Here is a 21,996-nt window from a genome sequence, read left to right as displayed (position 1 = left end):
AATTGGTGACATGCAGAACACGTGTCCCAAGGACGTAAATCGCTGCTCGTACTGCTTTTTAGGCAGAAGTCGGCCAGTCGGAACAGGTCAAAACCCTAACCCGTCACTGGTGTTTATTTTTACGTTTCCTACTAAGAAACTTTAACCATGAAACTTGCTAACACTACCACTTCATTGTAGGTAGGTACCTACTACCTACAATGTACTTAAGTGGGAGGGTATAGTTCGTGTGACATTTGTACATATTATTTTTTGTCAGGCATGTACTGTTTACATACGTACGAATACTTTCTTTCTTCATATTGTAGAAGATTTTCACATTAACTAGTCACAAGGAAAAAAGTCACTGTACATGGAACATTAAGAATTCAGAACTATCTGACACTTTCAGTTCCAAAGAGAACAGAGACGAACAACGAAACAACCTTGAGATTTCATGGCAGATCGTGTAAAATTTCAACTAACCGGTATCGATTACATGTTCTCGTTTTCTTCAAATGGGTACTGAGTTGATTCATCTGTCTGTGTAGTGGGGCGCTAATGCAAGTTTTGTACGTGAAGATTTCTTTTTTTTCATTTGGACGGGGGGAGGGGAGGGGGAGGGCAGCTTTTCTCTGGATACGTAAATGCTTCTAGGCCCTCCTCTAATCTTCGATAATATTGATGTTACTTACGATTCAGTTGCTAAATTGTGCCAGCTCCTACCCCTACTCCCACTGCTACTAAATCTAAGAATTCCAAGATCACCATTTCAGAGCTACTACTCCTAAGCCAATACAGACAAAACGTTTTGGAGGAATGTCATCTGTTTATTCTATCGATTAATCTATAAATTTTAAGAGGATGGGAGCAGCTGTATCCAAATGGCTAAACTCTGATGAAAACATTGGAACTGAAACCAAAAGAGGAATAACAAAAAAACGGAAACGGAAACAAGGCACAGAAATATGACGAAAGTCAAATATCAGAGACTGAAGAAGCTAGAAAAATACTGTAACTAAGTTACCGTGTTTATCAGATGCAGACATTATCTAAGATTACGAAAATAACATTGATGAATGGAATGAAGATGACTGTACTGGATATTTCGAAATCTATTACGGAACCAATAAAAATTACGATATGTTTCAGTGTGTTTGTCAATCACAATGAGTATATGAATGTTGTTCAAATGCGTCACTGCTGTCGTGAGAGAGCCGGCCGCTGTGGCCGAGTGGTTCTGTGCGCTTCAGTCAGGAACCGCGCTGCTGCTACGGTCGCAGGTTCGAATTCTGCCTCAGGCATGGATGTGTGTGATGTCCTTCGGTTAGTTAGGTTTAAGTAGTTCTAAGTCTAGGGGACTGATGACCTCAGATGTTAAGTCCCGTAGTGCTTAGAGCCATTTGAACTATTTGTGGTGAGAGAAATATGGCTAACGCTTGAAAAAAACCAATAGCTCATTAGAAAAACCAATGTTCAATCAAGATTTATAATAAACTGATAATATTGTTTTGGACTGAAACATTTAATACTATAATTCTGTATTCATTATCCCAAATAAAAATATTCAATTTTAATTGACTCTTTTCTTCACATGTGGGTGATCAAAATGGTTCAAATGGCTCTGAGCACCATGCGACTTAACTTCTAAAGTCATCAGTCCCCTAGAACTTAGAACTACTTAAACCTAACTAATCTAAGGACATCACACACATCCATGCCCGAGGCAGAATTCGAACCTGCGACCGTTGCGATCGCGCGGCTCCAGACTGTAGAGCCTACAACCGTTCGGCCACTCCGGCCGGCCCTGTGGGTGAAATGGATATTATCATATCTCTCGTGCTGTAAGTGACAGTGGCTCAGTAACGTATATTTTATGTTGAAGAAAAAAGTGTCAAACTATCGCAGTCGCCTTAGATCTGTACTGTTGTACAACTAGTACCAGACGATCGTGTGATTCTCCACCGCTAACGTGAGTTGTGGCAGTGAAGTGGAGTATTTGTGGCAGACAATTTTATAATTTTTTGCAGTCACCCCAGGAAAATGGATCGACATGGAGAAGTGATAAAAAGGATGAAAGGAGCTGTCGTGTTTGGACGTGCTCATGACCGCACCTTGCATGAAGTTACCGTATTTGTTGCTGTATCAACACGTCCAACATGTCTACGAGGAACGGTGTACAACTACCAGCCATGTAACATGAAGTAAGAAAGGTGATCATAAAAATATTCTAACCGACAATGAAAGGAGACGAGTGGTACGCCTTTTCAATGAGAGTGGGATTCAGACCCGACTACAATTGTGTGCCTTTCAACCTTTTTCGAGTGAACATTGCGATGAGAGCTGAATGCCATGGACATTTGGACCTAGAAGTACCACTGCTCACAGCGACACTGCAGTCTTCAGTGGGCCAAATAACGGAGAAACTGCAGAGTAGTTGATTGGGGTCGTGTTCAGTGATCCGACGATTTGCGGTGTTGCCTCTTTTCAAATGATGCAATGCATCGAGTGCACTGATGGCCACTAAGACGTTTAACCCACAGTGATTTGGGAGTGTTTGTCGCACCGTGACTTGGGCCCACTCTTCCAGGTTACCATGAACATGAATCGGAAGGCTTATTTCAATATTCCCGTGACCAAGTGCAGCCCTATCTTATACATCTTGATGATTAGTATGCTGCGGACGCTTCCGTCTTCCATCTTCTTCTTCTTCTTCTTCTTCTTCTTCTTCTTCTGCTTGTGGATTATCTACTACTGCCGCCGATTCTCCGCCCCCAGTCGCCATCGCCACCTTCTTCTTTCTTGACTTCCCTAAACATTCGTTTTCCTGGCTAGCATGCCTCCTGCACATAATTTTTCCAGTTGCGTCATCGGCGACACCTTTTTTCCGCTGGGACGGTATATGTCATAGTATTCTATTGAGTATCGTGTCTTCATCCATCCTGTTCACATGGCCAAACCAAATTAGCTATTCTCATCCTTTTTCGGATTACATCATTTCTTATTCCGTCCATCCTAGTAAGCTTGAGCTTTGTATTCAGTAATCCATATATGAGGTTCCAGACATATGTTCCGTACAAAACTACAGTCTGGAGTGTAGTCTTATACATTATCTCCTTCGTTGTTCTTCTAATCTTTTTGCTCCACAGAACAGAGTTCATTGCCCTTGTTACCACTCGTCCTCTATCAATCCTATTAGTGATTTCATGATTCCTTGTGACCTCTTTAGTAAATAAGATATTTTGTCATTTCATCTACCTCCAAATTATTTACTTTTTGTTCCAAGAGCCAAGTACTCACACGTCTTCATGTTAATTTTCAGGCCAGCCTTATTTTATCGCTCTTTAAGCTTTCTTATCAGGTAGGTCAGATCGTCTTCATCATATGCTAATACAATCTGATCATCTACAAAATGCAGGCTAAATATCTTGCTCTCCTCTACTTTCATTCTCATAAGGTGGCACTTTTTATGGCAAGTCAGCAGAACTGCTCCTAGATACATCTTAAAAAGTTCGGTGACAGCTCACATTCCTGCAGCAGACTTTCACCTCGAATTCTTGTGCGTAACTATTCCCAATCCTTACACTCGCTGTGTTATTTTGATATAATTCCACAATATACTTTGCAATCTTTGATCTAACTCTGTCTCATTCAACGTTTCCCATGGTTTGTTGGTGAGTACATTATCGTACGCTTTCTCTAGGTCATGCGTCCTCCAGTCCAACCTTTGTGCTTTTTTCTCGTAGTAGGTTCACTGTAAAGATGTTGTCCATTACCGATCTTCCCGTCATCCAAGGTGACAAGAGTCGTTTGCACAGGGCTGCATACATACGTTCCTGGTTGGAAGAACCCGCAAGCCCGCTAAGTCACACCATAACAAGTACAACAGAACATATCTGGGCTTGTTTCGAACAACGGGTGAAACGTTGCATTCAGAACTCCTGCAGTTTGGTAGCTACACAGGGTCCAGTCATCAGTGAGTAGCGTCGGCTGTTTTCGGCTTGCCTGAAGAAACCTGTGGACTATCTTCCTCGTGAACCGAGGCCAGTATGAACGCTGGAGGCGGTGTTACTCGATATTATCATGACGTCTCCTGAGGGGAAGATGAGGGGCGGGGAGGGGAGGCTCACGCTTTGTTCGGTGTGCTTAGTATGCTGTCAACAGGCAATCACAGTTCTAAAACAGCAGTCTGTCTCTTTCACAGCATTTACTCTGTCGTACAGCGTCCCCTGTTTTCATGGTTTGGCAAATATAACTTTTGCTCGCATGGCCATGTAGTCGCTAAAATTGTCAGTTATCCTAGCTGAGGGAACTCCTGTGCGCCATCTCTCTGTGGATCATGTCAGGTTTGTACTGTGTATGATATCGTTTTTTAAATGCTTGTGTATCGTACAGTCACGTGCAGATTTAAGGACGAAAGTAATGTTCGGAATATGTGTCACTGCCAACTAATATAGCTCATGAAACTTGGACCACACATAGAAAGGAATATCACAGTTTAGTACAGAAGGTAACAAAGAAGTACGCAATGAGATGAACTGAAATGACACTTATTCAAATACACCAATGATATTGAAATCACCGCGATTTACAATGGTCCCCTGGATATCACGAAATAAGGAATATGGCTTTAATACAGTGTTTGGTCAATACGGAGAGAAATGCATGCTCTGCAACGTGCTCCCCTGCTGGCCGAAAATTTGCTACGGAGTGCTGCTCCCTCAAATGGTAGGGAGCTCCACTCTTCCACCACTGTGGTGCAGAACTACTGGATGGTCGCTGGTGCATGTGGACGCGCTGCGTCTCCTCAATGCATCCCACACGTGCTCCATAGGATCTGATCCGAGTTGGGAAAACGGGCAGGCCAGTTCATCTGCCGCCACTGCACCTGCTCTTTCCGATACGGTCGCGTATTGCCCCCTCCCCCTCCCCCTCCTCCCCCCTCCCCCATAAAAGAGAAATCAGGGCCGAATGCATCTCTGGAAAGACGCACGTGGGAAATACTACAGTATCACAAACCTCTGATCGGCGAATGTGCGGTGTTCAAAGAAATGCACATGAGTATGCCCATGCAATATTATACGTCTCCACACCATAACATCTAGACCACCAAAACGATGGTGTTTGACAATGTTCCTGGGTGTATTACGTGTTCTCACCTCTCGCCCGTGAGAATACGTCCAGAATCACAACCCAGATTGATCTGCACTCATCTTCTGCAATACAGCGAGCGCCACTACTACCAGCTAAATAAAAGATTCAAACTACTGAAGGCACTAACTACTGATAGGCATAGTTAGCAAATGAAAGGTTTTGATAGAGAACAAACAATGTATTTACCTTAATAGTGTTGAAAAATCATAATATACATAGCAGTTCATGACATCCAGTCTTACAAATTTCAAAACTCCGCCATTTCTCTCCCCACATCCACCACTGCTGGCGGCTCACCTCCAACTGCACAACGCTACGCGCTGTTCACATCCAGCTGCCCAACACTACAATGGCAGCCAACAATGCAAACCAGCCACAGACTGCACACAGCACAGCCAGTGATTTTCATACAGAGCGCTACGTAACGTTGCCAATAAGAAAACATAAACAGTCTACTTACATAGCCCCATGCTCCCCACAAAAAATTTTACAAATTGTTTTGGGCAGTGGCCAATAATGATTTGATAATATTTTTCAGTCGAAGTTTTGAAGAATATTGGTAGGTAGGTCGTCACAGAGCAGACCCACTGTAGTCCTGGTAGAGATTACGGTATTGGTGGGCCACCAGAGGTGCAGCCCCACTGCAGTCCTTGTAGAGATGGCTAGAAGCCATCCGTTGCGACTGTGCAGGTGCACAATCATCATCAAAGAGTCTTGCGGAGAATACAGCAAGTCCATAAACCACCAGTTGTGCACTCACAGAGTTTTTATCTAATTGCCCTTAGAACCAGCAATGCTGTTAACCAGTCCCTTGCTGAATTATTAACACACGTGCAAACACTAACAGTCCCTACTTCTCACATATTGTCCATATACTATGACCAACAGAAACGTGTGCAGTGAAATGGAACTTACAAGTTAATAATATGATGAACTGGTGTCAATTACAATTTTATAACATAAGAATACAATTACAAAGGTACAAAATACATCATTAAAAACATAACAATACAGATAACATTTGTAGTACAGGCTTTACAAAAGAATCGAAATAACATATACAGCAGTGGTACAGGAATTATGATATAAGTAAATACATAAAAGATCAGAATAGCTTTTGAAACATCAACTTCACACATGAGCATTAAAACAGAACAAAATAAATAATGTCCAAACATCTTTACAAAGAAAATAACTTAGTATTTGAAAAATTCTGCAACATAAATCTTATTAGCTAAACACATAAAGACAGGAAAAAGAGAAATACACAAGAGTACACAAACACATAGTGGGTTTACACAAGGAAAGGACAGGGTTTGTTTTACTGCAGTATTTTGCAGACAAAACTTTCTTTACTTCTTGGAGATCTCCCTTCGTTCTTCATTATTTCCAAAAAGTCCTATCCAAACATGCTTTCTGTATTTTGTTCACATCCTCCTTCAAAAATCGTTTTTCTCCACTGTACAGTACTTTTTTTTGCCAAACCATTTTCTTATAGCTTCTCAATGCATTTCTTCCAATTCATTATAGTTAGTTTCTTATATGGTCTACACCCTCTTAAGCTAACTTAAATCTACTGAGCTCAGGCAATGCAGCAGCACATAACAAATTAACACAAACAGCAATGACAAAAAAATTCAAATTGGTAAAGCAAGCAGCACTAAAATAAACTAGCAGAGCAATTGCAATATTACAACTAATATAAGGCAATGTGCAGCAAACAATAAAAATAAATCATTAGTAAAACTGGCTTAACAGAATAATACAAAGTCAAATTCAGTAATACTATGCCTGGCAAACAGCAGCAGCAAATGCAATAACTTATACCTAAACATGACAAAGCTCAAGCAGAAAAAATAGTACACTAAAGACAACAATGCAGATAAGGGAAATGTCTGTTCACATCTTAATATCTATGTCATTAAAGTGGTGCACCACAAAAACTAATTCTACAAAAAATTACCAAGTACTTGAAAAGAAAATTATATATGCAGTTACTGTTATTAGTCCCTTCTTATTGTTCTTTCCATTCCAAGAGCTCCTTTTTTCGAAGAATGTGGATCATAAAATAATTATTTAATAGATCTGTTGACAGAAAGTTTTCACATTAGCAAATGCATTTAAGTTTATTTTATAAAACCAATGCTGCAACACAGCTGGAAAACAGATATCAAATGAAATAAGCAATTATGCAAACCAAAGCATAAAAACATCATTCAATAGCTATGTGGCATTTCGTAAGTCAGTAGCTCTCAACTCTCGTAGAAAGACACTTGTCATTATCAGGTTTGCAGATGTAAGAATATTTACCATCAATTCATAAGCATTTCAGTAAGTAGCACAAAGTACAATATGTTTCCAAGTAATGAGCGTGTCGCATTTGCGACGCTTTCTACAATGGAATGTCAACAGCGAGGTTAATGGTCCCTTTTTTTTTACCTAATGGCTTTTTCTCCGGGCGACTCGCACAGCTGGTCGCCCATAACGCATTACATCAAGGTCACTTAGCTTTCTTACCGAAATATTTACGACAGCAGTTTGCGCTACAGTGACAGTCTCATATAAAAAATTTCACAGGTCGAGAATTTGCGTTAAAAATGTGTAGAAACAAAATCCTATAAATACAACAGCGTCCAAAAAATTTTCGTCGGCATTGTAATACATTCACGCATTTACACACATTTCATAACTCTTAAAGTACGATTCTTGGTTTCCAACATGCTTTTTCACAAATCAGCGTCCCTAACCACTACTCATTATTCTTTACCTTATTACACATATACATATTCGTAGACATTCTTCAATATTTCATCATTATAAATATGTAGCATAATCAAATTCCTCATGTACCATCAGCTTATTGATCATAAACATACCTCAGCAGCATAATACACATCGTCGTCGTAATAATAACATCATAACACCTCGGTCAAATCTCAAAAACGTCGTAGCTTTCTGCAATAATTTCAAAACCTAAACAAAATTCTCTGTTCATTTCAATAGTGTCATCTACCTCAAACGTACCTTAAAAATCATGATCCCATACCAAATACATCATTCAAAGCTCTCATAGTATCACAATGGTTCCGAAAAAATATGAACAGTTCACACAGTACAGACAAAATACAGTTTCATAAGTGTGAAGTTATCCAGCTGTGTAATTGTGTAAACATGTGTCATTGACGTAGTAAAAAAAAGTTTATCTCTCAGTTAAATGATCGGATAGCTGTGTAATTTATGTGTTAGAGAAATATGGTACCAATGTGTAGAGTTGTATAAGCAAATACCATATTAGCTATGGCTCCTTGTGCTTGCCAAACACATGGTACACAAAGCAGGTGTGTACCCCCCTGAGGATTAATGTAATTATGCCCTCAGGTGTTACAGATTACAGCAATGGAATGAAATGTATCACGGAAAACTTTCTTTGTAATTCAAAAATCTTTAAAAATAAATGTTTTAAGTACAAAATTAATCACTGAAATGCGTGTCCTGTAGCGCTAAATGTATGTCTTGCTGTAAGATAATTCTGTTGAAGTGTCGTAGTTATCGTCCTCTGTAAGCAAAGTTCTGCTGAAGTCAATGTACTCACCTCATCATAAACAAAAGTGAGATGCTTTGCGTATAGATATCGTAGTTATTATGCTTATTGCCATGATGAAGAAAGTACTATAATGTAACGTATTGTTGTGCTATGAAAAAGGCTGTCTCATTGTAGCTATACCACAAAAGTTACTACTAAAACATGTTTTACTTTCCAGAAGAATTCAGAAAAACTGTGCAGATATAAAACAGATACAGCGCAAAAGCAATAATATAAATTGTGTCACTCATTAGTAGCGTCGTGATATAATCGTGTAGCTGTCAAATAAACTAACCACTGTGTCATCTGGTATCTCACAGAAAGTACTTTAAATCCAGAATGTATCTTCAAGTAAATCAAAATGTTACATTAAAATCTCATTAGCAGTACCAGTATATGTCCTAAGTGTGTAAGCCTGATAGTCGTTACGTAATCGTGCAACTAACAAGCAAGAATGTACAAATACAACACTGTGTCGTCTGTTCACTATAACAATGCATTCGTAATTTCTGTTTAAATAAGTTCTCTTGGTTCTTGACTGGATATTTAACTTCAAACATTGTTGCATATTAACGGATTCTAAGTCTGACAAAGCATACTAGTAATGTAAAGTGAAAAGTTGTATGGCAAAGACAAAGTTAAAAAGCAGATTATCTTTCAATAAACGGTTTTACATGTGAAATGTGGTGTAAACCTTTTCTCTTCCCTGTACACAGAGTTTCAACTTGAACGCAATTATCATACGGTATATGTCGGTAAAGAATACTGGAATTTTTCTCAATGTTAGCGCCTATGTCCTTTTTCTCTGAGCCAGCCGGCGCACGTGGCTGCCTGCGGTGCGAGTCATTGTCTGCTATCTCTTTGTTGGCGTGCGTCGCTTTGGGATTAGGAGACCTAACTTCTACAAATTCACTTGACGGGAAGGCCCTGTCCTGTTTGAAGCTCGCCAGTTCTGATGCAATTCAGGTCTGTCGTTACAATTATATCGTCTGTCGTCATGTCGGTAGATTCCAAAGTTTCTTTCTTGTCAGTCATGTGGTGGAGAATTTCTCCCTGAATCGTAACTGCGCGCTGGACCGTTGCATCTAAAGTTATTCTTTCTCCCTTGATAATAATTATTTTGGTTCCCATATTGTCTGTTTCTCTGATTGTCTCTGTGATAGTCATTACTGCGGAGGGGTGATCTTTCCCTGTAATTATTACTACTCTGCCAACGGTTGTCATACGGGTGGTGTCTGTTTTGGTCACGATTTACGTTGTAAGAATAGCCTTGTCGTGTATTATTTCTGTCATCGCGGAATTGTGACAGATGTGACCTGTAATTGTTGTGCTCCTGTTTTCGCGTTCCGTGATTGTCAGTGTCAATTTCCAGTTCTTGTAACAGTCCTTGAAAAGCTTCAATGTCGTCTTTGCAACGTCCTGCTAAAATAATATGTCGTAAATGTTCAGGCAATTTGATTAAGCAAATGCGGATGAGTTCTGAGGGACTGTATGGGTTTGAAAGATACTGATTCTTATGCAACATGTCTTCAAAATATTTCATAAGACTGGAAAATTCAGATTGTTCGAAACGTTTCATCATTATGATGCTATGTTTTACTCGGTCTTGTGTAGCTTGAGACCAATACGCTGAGAGGAAGGCATGATAAAATTCTCCTTCACTGTGGCAATCGTGAATGACCGATCGCATTCTTACACCTGGTTCATTCTCTAAATAGCCACACATAAATTCTAACCTGTGCTCCAATGGCCAGTTGGGAGAAAACAATGAAAGAATTGATGAAGCCATGCTTGTGGATGAATGTCGTTGTCAGAATTCTTAAATGTTTTGAATTTACGTGTAGTAATGAACAGCTTATAGTCAAAATCATCATGTCAGCGAGTCGCATGTATGTCATTGTTACATCGTTTCGGCGGTTCCATCTCAAAATTCGGTGTACCTTGCCAATTTCTTTCATAATTTCCGAAATGTCTTGTGTTATTATTTTGTGGTTGTTCCGTATTTCTATGTCCCTCTTCCCGTACTGGAGCACGAGTGTCCTCTGAAATATGTAATTCTTGTATTACTTGTGCCAACTGATCTTGTACTTCCCGGATTTATCTTTTGTACTGTGTATTGATTTGATTTTGATTTTGGTTGAATTTTCTAATTTGTTCATACTCTTCAGTGTCCGTGAAGGCTACACGTCTTGTGTCATTCATATCATCATCTACCTCTGTAGATAAGTTAGTGAACTGATCTGAAAGTTCGGCTACTTTATCCGATAGTGAAATTATTTCCTCTGTGTGTTTTTCTGAACCAAGTTTCAGAGTGTCCATTTGTGTTGAAATCGTATCTACTGTGTCCTTTAAGTTTTCCTGAGTTTTTGCAAGTTGCGTAACCGAATCGGTAGATGCAGCTGAGTCAATTTTAGCTTGCAAGATGTCGTGATTTTCATGAACAATAGTTTGCAGTTCCTTTATGGCTGCTTCGTGATTGTGTAATGCATTTTCATGACGCGAAAAAATAGGTTGGAAATCCACACAAATTTGTGTTTTTACATGGTTACAGACTTTTTGACATTTCGATTCGATTTTATGTAACTCAGTAGTTAAATCTTCAAGTGTTTGTTCAAGTGTGGTGTGAAGATTTTGTTCAATTGCGTCTAACTTTTGAGGATTTTGTCCCATTTGTTTCTGATTTTGTTCGAGCGTTGTGTCTAACTTTTGAAGATTTTGTTCCATTGTGTCTAACTTTTGTAGCCTTTGTCCCATTTGTTGCATTAACTGTAATAACAATTCACTGGTGTCTGAAACATGTTCTTCAGTGCTTTTCGGCAGTGAATTTGCACTGGCAACGTTCACATTTTGACAAGCGGAAAATGTGTCTTGATTCATTTGAGAAAACGGTGAGAACCCAAAACCTGAGTCTACAGTATTTGCAATTTGTGTCCTGTCATTTCGGAATCCTGAGGCGAGCTGTTGCCGACCGATCGATCGATAATGCTTCCCTGTTCACTAATTGTTTCACTGTCTACACCATTATTTGCCACCCGCTCCATTTCCCTATGCACAATTACCAAATTACTACTTTGAATGTCTGTTAATTCATTACACAGTGGTGCTGATAAGCTACGCTCATCGTCATTATTATTTCTCAGTTTACTTTGGAGCCTAGTGTTACGTTTTTCACACGCCATTATTGTCACAATATTTCACACGATAACACAGAAAAGCACAATTTGAAGAGCAAAAATAGGAGAGCACATTAACGTAGCACTGAAAAAAATATCTAGTTAATTACAAGCGCAGCTGCGAAATACTTGGTGCAAATTTACATGCATTCCACAACTGTTTTACTGTACAACAATGAAAGATTGCAACTACAAAGGAGATTATCTCTACAATTACAAGCTAGCAATAAACTAAAGCTACACTAATTACACAAACTACAAGAAAAAATCAGAAGATTCCAGTGAGGTATCCTGGCAGGGTCGCCATATGGAATGTCCCCTTTGAACAATTATACATGACTGTGCTTAAACTGACACACAATATTTTTAGTGCAATGCAATCTGACTTTCAAAAATCCCTACAAAAGAATGGCCCCAACTAACATTAACCTATACCTTTCACAAATCACTTACATCACCAAAAATCTTCGTTACTCGAACTACTGCAATACAGCAAGCACCACTGCTACCAGCTAAATAAAATATTCAAACTACTGAAGGCACCAACTACTGATAGGCATAGTTAGCAAATGAAAGGTTTTGATAGAGAACAAACAATGTATTTACCTTAATAGTGTTGAAAAATCATAATATACATAGCAGTTCATGACATCCAGTCTTACAAATTTCAAAACTCCGCCATTTCTCTCCCCACATCCACCACTGCTGGCGGCTCACCTCCAACTGCACAACGCTACGCGCTGTTCACATCCAGCTGCCCAACACTACAATGGCAGCCAACGATGCAAACCAGCCACAGACTGCACACAGCACAGCCAGTGATTTTCATACAGAGCGCTACGTAACGTTGCCAATAAGAAAACATTAACAGCCTACTTACACAATGTACTGTAAGGGTGACACAGATGACAAGCAAAGTGGCCCTGATATGAAAAGAAGCAGCATCCCAGACAATCGCTCTTGGTATCCCACCGTTGTCCAGGGCGTCTCCAGCACATGTCTTCGGCCTGGAATCTCATTGAGTGGAGTAGAAGTGTCTTCAGTGATGAGCCACACTTCGAATTCAGCCTTGATGACCAGCGAAGACATGTCTGGAGACGCCCTGGACAACTGTGGGATACCAACCTGACTGTCGCCCGCCATATGGCCCGACAACCATGAATGATGGTCTGGGTTGCCATTTCCTTTCATAGCAGGACTCTTTGATTGTCATCTGTTCCATCCTTGCTGCACAAATGTACGTCGACAATTTCTACGACTCTTTTTGTTGCTCTTCATGGCAAGGCATCCTGGGCTTACATATCAGCAAGATAATGCCCATTCGCTTTGGGCGAGAGTTCCTACTGCTTATCTTAGTACTTGCTAAGCCCTATCTTTACCAGCGAGGTCGCCAGATCTCTCCCCGAGTGAATACTTTTGGAGCGTTATGAGCAGAGCTCTCGAACGACCTCGTGTTTTGACGATCTAACAGGCCATTTGGACATAATTTGGCACGATATCATCCAGGAGACATCTAAAAACTCTATCAATCAATGCCAAACCGAATAACTCAATAAGGATCAGAGGTAGACCGACGCGTTTCTGACTTGCTCAATTTGTGAAGCTCTTTCCCATGAATAACTCATCCAATTTTTGAAATTGTAATCATTTGCTTGTCTGTACAAGTGCATCACTTTTACCGATTTCCGTTCCATTCGGATACTTCCTTCATGATGGGTCTTTTTTTTTTTTCTTCGAGTGTATTTCCAAGAGAAACTTTGGTAGCACCGCTGATTATGAAGGGCGTTTCACAATACCTGTTATAGGTTTCTCTGGGTTGTAGAGGGAACTTGGTAGATAAAATTTTGATAAGGCATCCATGCCCGGAAATCTACCGTTTGGGTGTAAAATATGTTTGGATCACTTTCAAATCTGCCGCTTCATGACACGCACACAGCAGAGTCCTGTGTGCTCTACAGGACTCCATAGCTTGGGCAACGTTTCGAGTACTCGTCGTTGGGTTCTCTTCTACGTGACGAAGAAATTCCTGTTCAAAGTCGAGAGTGCGATGCAGGCGTGGAGCAACTCAGCAACCCCTCCTACTTGCCAACGTAACAGTCTCCCGCAGCCGTTATCGTACAAGAACGAGAATGTTATGTGACATCACAATTACTATAGGAACTTACGACGGCGCCCGCTTCTCAGTTTGCATAGGTGCCGCTAAGCGGGAGATTCGAAAGTGATCGATCTCCAAATATGTTTTACGGTACCTTCCTGGACATACGTTCCTTATAAAAACTTTATCTTCTACGTCCCCTCTACAATGCCCAGAAGCGTGAAATAAGAATCGTGAAACACTATGTATACTGCACTTGTAATTATTAAATATACAGGTATCAGTCCATGAAGCGAAGATTCCAATGGATTGGGTGTCCTAAAATAGCCTTCAGTTCGCTTTGTATTAGCTTGCGGTAAATACGAGAGGCGAGCTCTGTTAATGTAAACGAAAAAGGAATGACTCAGATGTAAGGCAGCCTCTGTTACGACGGTAGCAAGATGAACGAGCAAACGTTGCAGAAAACCAGTGAGATAAGCATATCGCCATCTGATGTCAGCAGCGCATCTAGGCTCTTCATGACAGGGCATATTCAAGCCAATATAGCGGCTTTCCATGAGTGACTTAATATGTCAGTAATTATTATTATCTATCGCGTACAATGCAAAAATAGACGAAAACCGTATTACTGGCACCTTTAACTACAAACTATTTATTATTGCAGATGTCCCCCAGATACACCCGCGTATGTCCGTATCGTCTCTAAACGATAGTCCACATAATCACTCCCATAACCTACGAGTGTGAAGAGCCCACACCTCTATGATTCGTGTTTCGGTGCGCTGAAAACACAAGGCTCTTCTTAGAGACGAGTCATATATTATGACGAGGCTGTTAGTCGGTTACAGCATCTGGAGGCGCAATTTCCGGCAATCAAAATTTAATTTTTCATTGTTTCCTTAAACAACCAGTGAACAGTGTGATCTTTATACTTCATGAAAGCAACAATGTGTTGACTTCCACACGCTGCCCAACAAAGCTAGCGAACCGTCGCCAATGACTTCGTTGTCGACGGGACGTTAAGATTCAACTTCGTGTCCAAACCACATTCAGGAACGTCTTGTTGGACCATCGGTGGGGGCACTACAGCAGGCCTACACACAAACAATCCCATGCAAGATACTGACAAGTCGCGCTTTCACACTAAAATACGGTTCTGGAAGTCTGTTGAGGGTCTCAAGCCGACGGGGCACATTTGTGCTCACTTTCAAGGACTCTTCCAAGAACTCTTGAGAAGAGTGCGGTATCCTTTGTTATTTCCGTTAAAGAATGACTCTACAGACATAACGACTGCGGTTATGCGATGTAAAGGGCGCTTGCGAATAGCAGTAACCATGATGTCAGTGTACGCGTTGCGCATAAAGGTGGCCGCGGTGACGCGTAAAAGTCGTCATCTTCCCGCTGTTAAAAGGATGCATGGAGGAACGTGAAATCTCAAGTGAAGGAAAGCAGTTCCGTGCGCCTAAGGATCACTGTTTTGCTTCTGGCTTTAGTTTTCAGAACAAATTGTAAGTGTAAGGTTAGATTATTAATTATGACAGTCTCACTTGGATATTACAAAGTGTATTCTATCCCACAGATACTGAATGGATCGTATACGCTGTTCAACATGCTGTACCAGGTGCAGACGAAAAAGTGACTCCACGAGATGGCTGACGCCACTGGAATTACACAACTTAAGTCAGAGCGAAACAAATGCAATGGCGTCGATGGATATAATTCTTTGCATTTTATGATAACAGGTATTCCGGGCAATATAATACAATATAATAATTTGGACTACTGTCTGATCAACATGTGTAGTATGTAAATAAAGGTATTTCTGTGCAAATCAAGAAAAAGCGTCTTACCTTTACTAAAGATTAAAAATTTTTCTTCTTTTCACTGAACATCATTATTAGACATACCGGTATATAAACTAATCCGGTCACAACTCGTCAGATGTAACGTCAATCAGAAGCCGTGACTCCCAGAACAGCATAAGTCCACCAATCTTACTTCTAAGAAAATCAATTATTTTTATTGATTGGCCACTCCATAGTGTCCTGTGCACTACGACCAGATAATGGGTATATTTGGAAGGAGAGACAGCATTGGTCGTATATTTTTGTTTATTATCGCAAAATCGATTTTCGGTCACTTAGTGACCATCTTCAGTGCTGTAATATATAACTTAAATTAGTATTGACACCAGTGTTTACTAATTTAAGTTATATATTACAGCACTGAAGATGGTCACTAAGTGACAGAAAATCGATTTTGCGATAATAAACAAAAATGTACGACCAATGCTGTCTGTCCTTCCAAATATATCAATTATTTTTGTATATCTTGAAACTATCTAGTTTATTATACCGATGTTTCGTACGTAGATAACTAATGTAGATATACATAACTTGTTTCATATCAGTGAAATCCAATTAATGGTTTAAGTATGAAAAGCTGGCCGCTGTGGCCGAGCGGTCCTAGGCGCTTCAGTCCGGAACCGCGCTGATGCTACGGTCGCAGGTTCGAGTCCTGCCTCGGGCATGGGTGTGTGTGATGTCCTTAGGTTAGTTAGGTTTAAGTAGTTCTAAGTCTAGGGGACTGATGACCCTAGAAGTTAAGTCCCATAGTGCTTAGAGCCATTTGAACCATTTTTTTAAGTATGAAAAAACGTTAAAAACCTTGTTTCACGCTGTTTTAAAAGTCTTTATATTCCAGGTTGTGAAAATTCCCAATGACAGAGCTCAAATTAAGTTAGAAAGACCTAAGGTGCGATCAAAACGTTTCTGTTCGAAAGTCGAACAGCCCAGAATCGGTATGCCAGTCAGGCAAAATCGTCGTGAGCACTGAGGCAATCATCCAACCGACGCACCAGGTTGAAGATAACCGTTTGGTAAAACGCCGTATCTGACTGCTGCACATCCTCGTCCGGCAGAAATCGTCAACCCCTCAAGGCTTTTTTAAGGGACCAAAGGCGTGTAATTCCACAGGGAGAGACCAGGTCTTTAGGGCGGATGCTCGAGTGTCTCCCACTTGAGATGTCGTAATTTGGGCGTTACGACGTTAATTTTGCGGCATGGGGACGTGCTTTATCATGAAGCAGTAGGGGCCCTTGGTGCACCATTCCTCGGCGGTGATTTTCGAAAGTCCTGGTTCGCCATACAAATTCTTCATTCTCCTATGGATGTGTACCGAAGTGTGTCCTTCGGCAACCAAGAAAAGAATAACAGCACGTTGGTCCTGTTTGGACGCATTTGGTAATAACGTCGCCATAGTTCACGTTACCGTATTTACCGCAGGTACGTCGGGAAGACACGAATGCCAAACTAACCCTTTGCACTATATGTCGGTGCTTATACAGAGTGGTCCATTGATAGTGACCGGGCCAAATATCTCACGAAATAAGCATCAAACGAAAAAACTACAAAGAACGAAACTCGTCTAGCTTGCAGGGGGAAACCAGATGGCGCTGTGGTTGGCCCGCTAGATGGCGCTCTCATAGGTCAAACAGATATCAACTGCGTTTCTTTTAAATAGGAACCCCCATTTTTATTACATATTCGTGTAGTACGTAAAGAAAAATGAATGTTTTAGTTGCACCACTTTTTTCGCTTTGTGATAGATGGCGCTGTAATAGTAACAAGCGTGTAAGTACGTGGTATCACGTAACATTCCGCCAGTGCGGACGATATTTGCTTCGTGATACATTACCCGTGTTAAAACAGACCGTTTACCAACTGCAGAAAATGTCGATATCGTGTTGATGTATGGCTATTGTGATCAAAATGCCCAACGGGCGTGTGCTATGTATGCTGCTCGGTATCCCGGACGACATCATCCAAGTGCCAGGACCGTTCGCAGGATTGTTACGTTATTTAAGGAAACAGGAAGTGTTCAGCCACATGTGAAACGTCAACCACGACCTGCAACAAATGATGATGCCCAAGTAGGTGTTTCAGCTCCTGTCGTGGCTAATATGCACATCAGTAGCAGACAAATTGCGCGAGGATCGGGAATCTCAAAAACGTCGGTGTTGAGAATGCTACATCAACATCGATTGCACCCGTACCATATTTCTATGCACCAGGAATTGCATGGCGACGACTTTGAACGTCGTGTACAGTTCTGCCACTGGGCACAAGAGAAATTACGGGACAATGACAGATTTTTTGCACTCGTTCTATTTAGCGACGAAGCGTCATTCACCAACAGCGGTAACGTAAACCGGCATAATATGCACTATTGGGCAACGGAATATCCACGATGGCTGCGAAAAGTGGAACATCAGCGACCTTGGCGGGTTAATGTATGGTGCGGCATTATGGGAGGAAGGATAATTGGCCCCCACGTTATCGATGGCAATTTAAATGGTGCAATGTATGCTGATTTCCTACGTAATGTTCTACCGATGTTACTACAAGATCTTTCACTGCATGACAGAACGGCGATATACTTCCAACATGATGGATGTCCGGCACATAGCTCGCGTGCGGTTGAAGCGGTACTGAATAGCATATTTCATGACAGATGGATTGGTCGTCGAAGCACCATACCATGGCCCGCACGTTCACCGGATCTGACGTCCCCGGATTTCTTTCTGTGGGGAAATCTGAAGGATATTTGCTATCGTGATCCACCGACAACGCCTGACAACATGCGTCAGCGCATTGTCAATGCATGTGCGAACATTACGGAAGGCTAACTATTCGCTGTTGAGAGAAATGTCGTTACACGTATTGCCAAATGCATTGAGGTTGACGGACATCATTTTGAGCATTTATTGCATTAATGTGGTATTTACAGGTAATCACTCTGTAACAGCATGCGTTCTCAAAAATGGTTCAAATGGCTCTGAGCACTATGGGACTTAACTTCTGAGGTCATGAGTCCCCTAGAACTTAGAACTACTTAAACCAAACTAACCTAAGGGCATCACACACATCCATGCCCGAGGCAGGATTCGAACCTGCGACCGTAGCGGTCGCGCGGTTCCAGACTGTAGCGCCTAGAACCGCTCGGCCACCGAGGCCGGCATATGCGTTCTCAGAAATGATAAGTTCACAAAGGTACATGTATCACATTGGAACAATCGAAATAAAATGTTCAAATGTACCTACGTTCTGTATTTTAATTTTAAAAAACCTACCTGTTACCAACTGATCGTCTAAAATTGTGAGCCATATGTTTGTGACTATTACAGCGCTATCTATCACAAAGCGAAAAAGTGGTCCAACTAAAACATTCACATTTCTTTACGTACTACACGAATATGTAATAAAAATGGGGGTTCCTATTTAAAAAAACGCAATTGATATCCGTTTGACCTATGGCAGCGCCACTAGCGAGCCAACCATAGCGCCATCTGGTTTCCCCCTTCAAGCTAGACAAGTTTCGTTCCTTGTAGTTTTTTCGTTTGACGCTTATTTGGTGAGATATTTGGCCCGGTCACGATCAATGGATCACCCTGTATAACCGCATCGTAGTCGCGCTACGTTGCTTATAAGCTGCAATAACGCCCTCAGACGTAAACTTTTTGATCACACCGTGTATAAACAACATGTTTTTTGACTTAAATGGGTTTACATTTGTGTAAATAATACATTCACACATTCAGTCGGAGACCTATACTTCACTTTCTGAATCAACGTGTTTGTCCTTTTGGGTTTCGTATTCCTGCATGGGGATCACTGGATGCTACATACTTCGGAAAGTCCTTTGTCGTAGGAGCTTTTACTGGTATGTCATTTTCATAACCATATTCAAGCAACAGATAATTAACAATCCGTTCCTGTTGGAAATTATATGGATTAGAGGCCAGACCACTTGCAGTATTGTTTACAGTCACAGCTCTTATGGCTTCAGTGATTTTTTACGTCATCATTTCTACTTCCCTTGATTATTTGTCAGCGGTTCAGGTTCTTTTAAACTGGAAAATAAGGTTTTGTAATCTTTGATCATGAACTGCTCAACATCAACTACGCTTACGCTACTAGAACTTTCTGGAGTGTCATAACCCACTGATTTACCGTGTAAGCAGTATCTAGCTTTCCTTTCTTTAACTCTGTACGGATAACATTACAGTCACCTTTGGTTGGGAATAAACTGCGGATGATGTCCAAACATCCTCTAGTCAACAAAAAATGTAAATATCTCACCATAGCGTTGTTGCTGTTTTGTTACTGTGCAATAATCTGTGGAAAAACATGTCACTGTCTCAGTTCCAATGACGTGGTTTTCCACGAATTGGTACTGAAATGAGACAATTTCACTTAGCGTTTTTCTGCATTGAGTTCAATGTAGGGATACACAAATACATGATCATCGGACTTGTAATGAAATCCTACAACATACAGCCACGGTTAGCTTGAATTAAACATTTTCGTCACTGGCATATGGGGAAATGGTATTTATTCATTTTATTTACACGTCAAGTTCCGCAGCACCAAATTGAGGAGCACATCTCAAAAGTCGTGGAACGTGTCAGTACATGAAATTACAACATAAAATTAATAACAGATAAAAATAAAATGTTTATGAACCCGAAAAAACTCAAGCCATAAGTTTAAGTAAGCACAATCAACAATACAACAAGAATCAGCTTAATTTTTCAAGAAACTCCTCGATAGAGTAGAAGGAGTGACCCATGAGGAAACTCTTCAGTTTCTATTTGAAAGCGCATGGATTACTGCTAAGGTTTCAGCATTCTTGTGGCAGCTTATTGAAAATGGATGCAGCAGTACACTGCACACCTTTCTGCACAAGAGTTAAGGAAGTTCGATCTAAATGCAGGTTTGATTTATGCCGAGTACTAACTGAATGAAAGTTGCTTATTCTTGGGAATAAGCTAATATTGTTAACAAGTAATGACAGTAAGGGTTGGGTTCGGTTGTTTGGGAAGGAGACCAGACAGCGAGGTCATCGGTCTCATCGGATTAGGGAAGGAAGTCGGCCGTGCCCTTTCAAAGGAACCATCCCGGCATTTGCCTGGAGCGATTTAAGGAAATCACGGAAAATCTAAATCAGGATAGCTGGACGCGGGATTGAACCGCCATCCTCCCGAATGACAGTAAGTAATATATATATATATATTGAGGGGCCAATGTCAAAACACCGAGAGTCTGTGAATATGGGTCGACAAGAGGTTCGTGAATTTACACCACTTATTGCCCTAACAGCCCGTTTCTCAGCCAAAACTATCCTTTCACATTGGGAAGAATTAGCCCAAAATATAATATCATACGGCATAAGCGAACGATAATAAGCAAAGTAGATTAATTTTCGCGTCGAACGGTCACTCACTTCAGATGCCGTTTGGATAGTAAAAATTACAGCATTAAGTCTTTGAACAAGATCCCGAAAGTGGGATTTCCACGGCAATTTACTACCTATCCGAATACCTAGAAATCTGAACTGTTCAGTTTCAGTAATCATATGCCCATTCTGTGAAATTAAAACGCCAAGTTTCGTTGAATTGTGTGTTAGAAACTGTAAAAACTGAATCTTACTGTGATTTCGCGTTAGTTTATTTTCTACAAGCCATGAACTTATGTCTTGAACTGCACTATTTGAAACTGGACCAATGTTGCACACAACATCCTTCACTACCAAGCTCATGCCATCAGCAAACAGAAATATTTTAGAGTTACGTGTAATACTAGAGGGAATATCATTTATGTAAATAAGGAACAGGAGTGGCCCAAACACTGATCCCTGGGGCACCCCCCACTTGACTGTACCCCACTCATACCCCACATGACAGTCATTCTCAACATTGTGAATAATGACCTTCTGCTGTCTGTTGCTAAAGTAAGAGGTGAACCAACCATGAGCTACTCCCCATATTCCATAATGGTCCAACTTCTGGAGCAATGTTTTGTGATAGACACAATCAAACGCCTTAGTTAAATCAAAAAATATGCCTAGCATTCGAAACCTTTTGTTTAACCCATCCAGTACCTCACAGAGAAAAGAGAATATAGCATTTTCAATTGTTAAACGACTTCTAAAGCCGAGCGGTACATTTGATA

At 40.8% G+C, this 21,996-nt stretch overlaps 1 protein-coding gene across 1 annotated transcript in view; it reads left to right on the top strand.

Annotated features, from left to right (window-relative positions):
- Positions 1 to 15,623, top strand: part of LOC124739511 (odorant receptor Or2-like) — a 44,824-nt gene extending 29,201 nt beyond the window's left edge. Inside the window, exon 3 of the mRNA XM_047248616.1 lies at positions 15,564 to 15,623. Within this exon, the coding sequence (XP_047104572.1) occupies positions 15,564 to 15,623 (60 nt within the window). The remainder of the gene's footprint in view (positions 1 to 15,563) is intronic.
- Positions 15,624 to 21,996: the final 6,373 nt, after the last annotated feature.

The sequence above is a fragment of the Schistocerca piceifrons genome, chromosome 1, assembly GCF_021461385.2.
Source record: "Schistocerca piceifrons isolate TAMUIC-IGC-003096 chromosome 1, iqSchPice1.1, whole genome shotgun sequence".
NCBI lineage: Eukaryota > Metazoa > Arthropoda > Insecta > Orthoptera > Acrididae > Schistocerca > Schistocerca piceifrons.
This window is presented reverse-complemented; position numbering and strand designations above follow the sequence as displayed.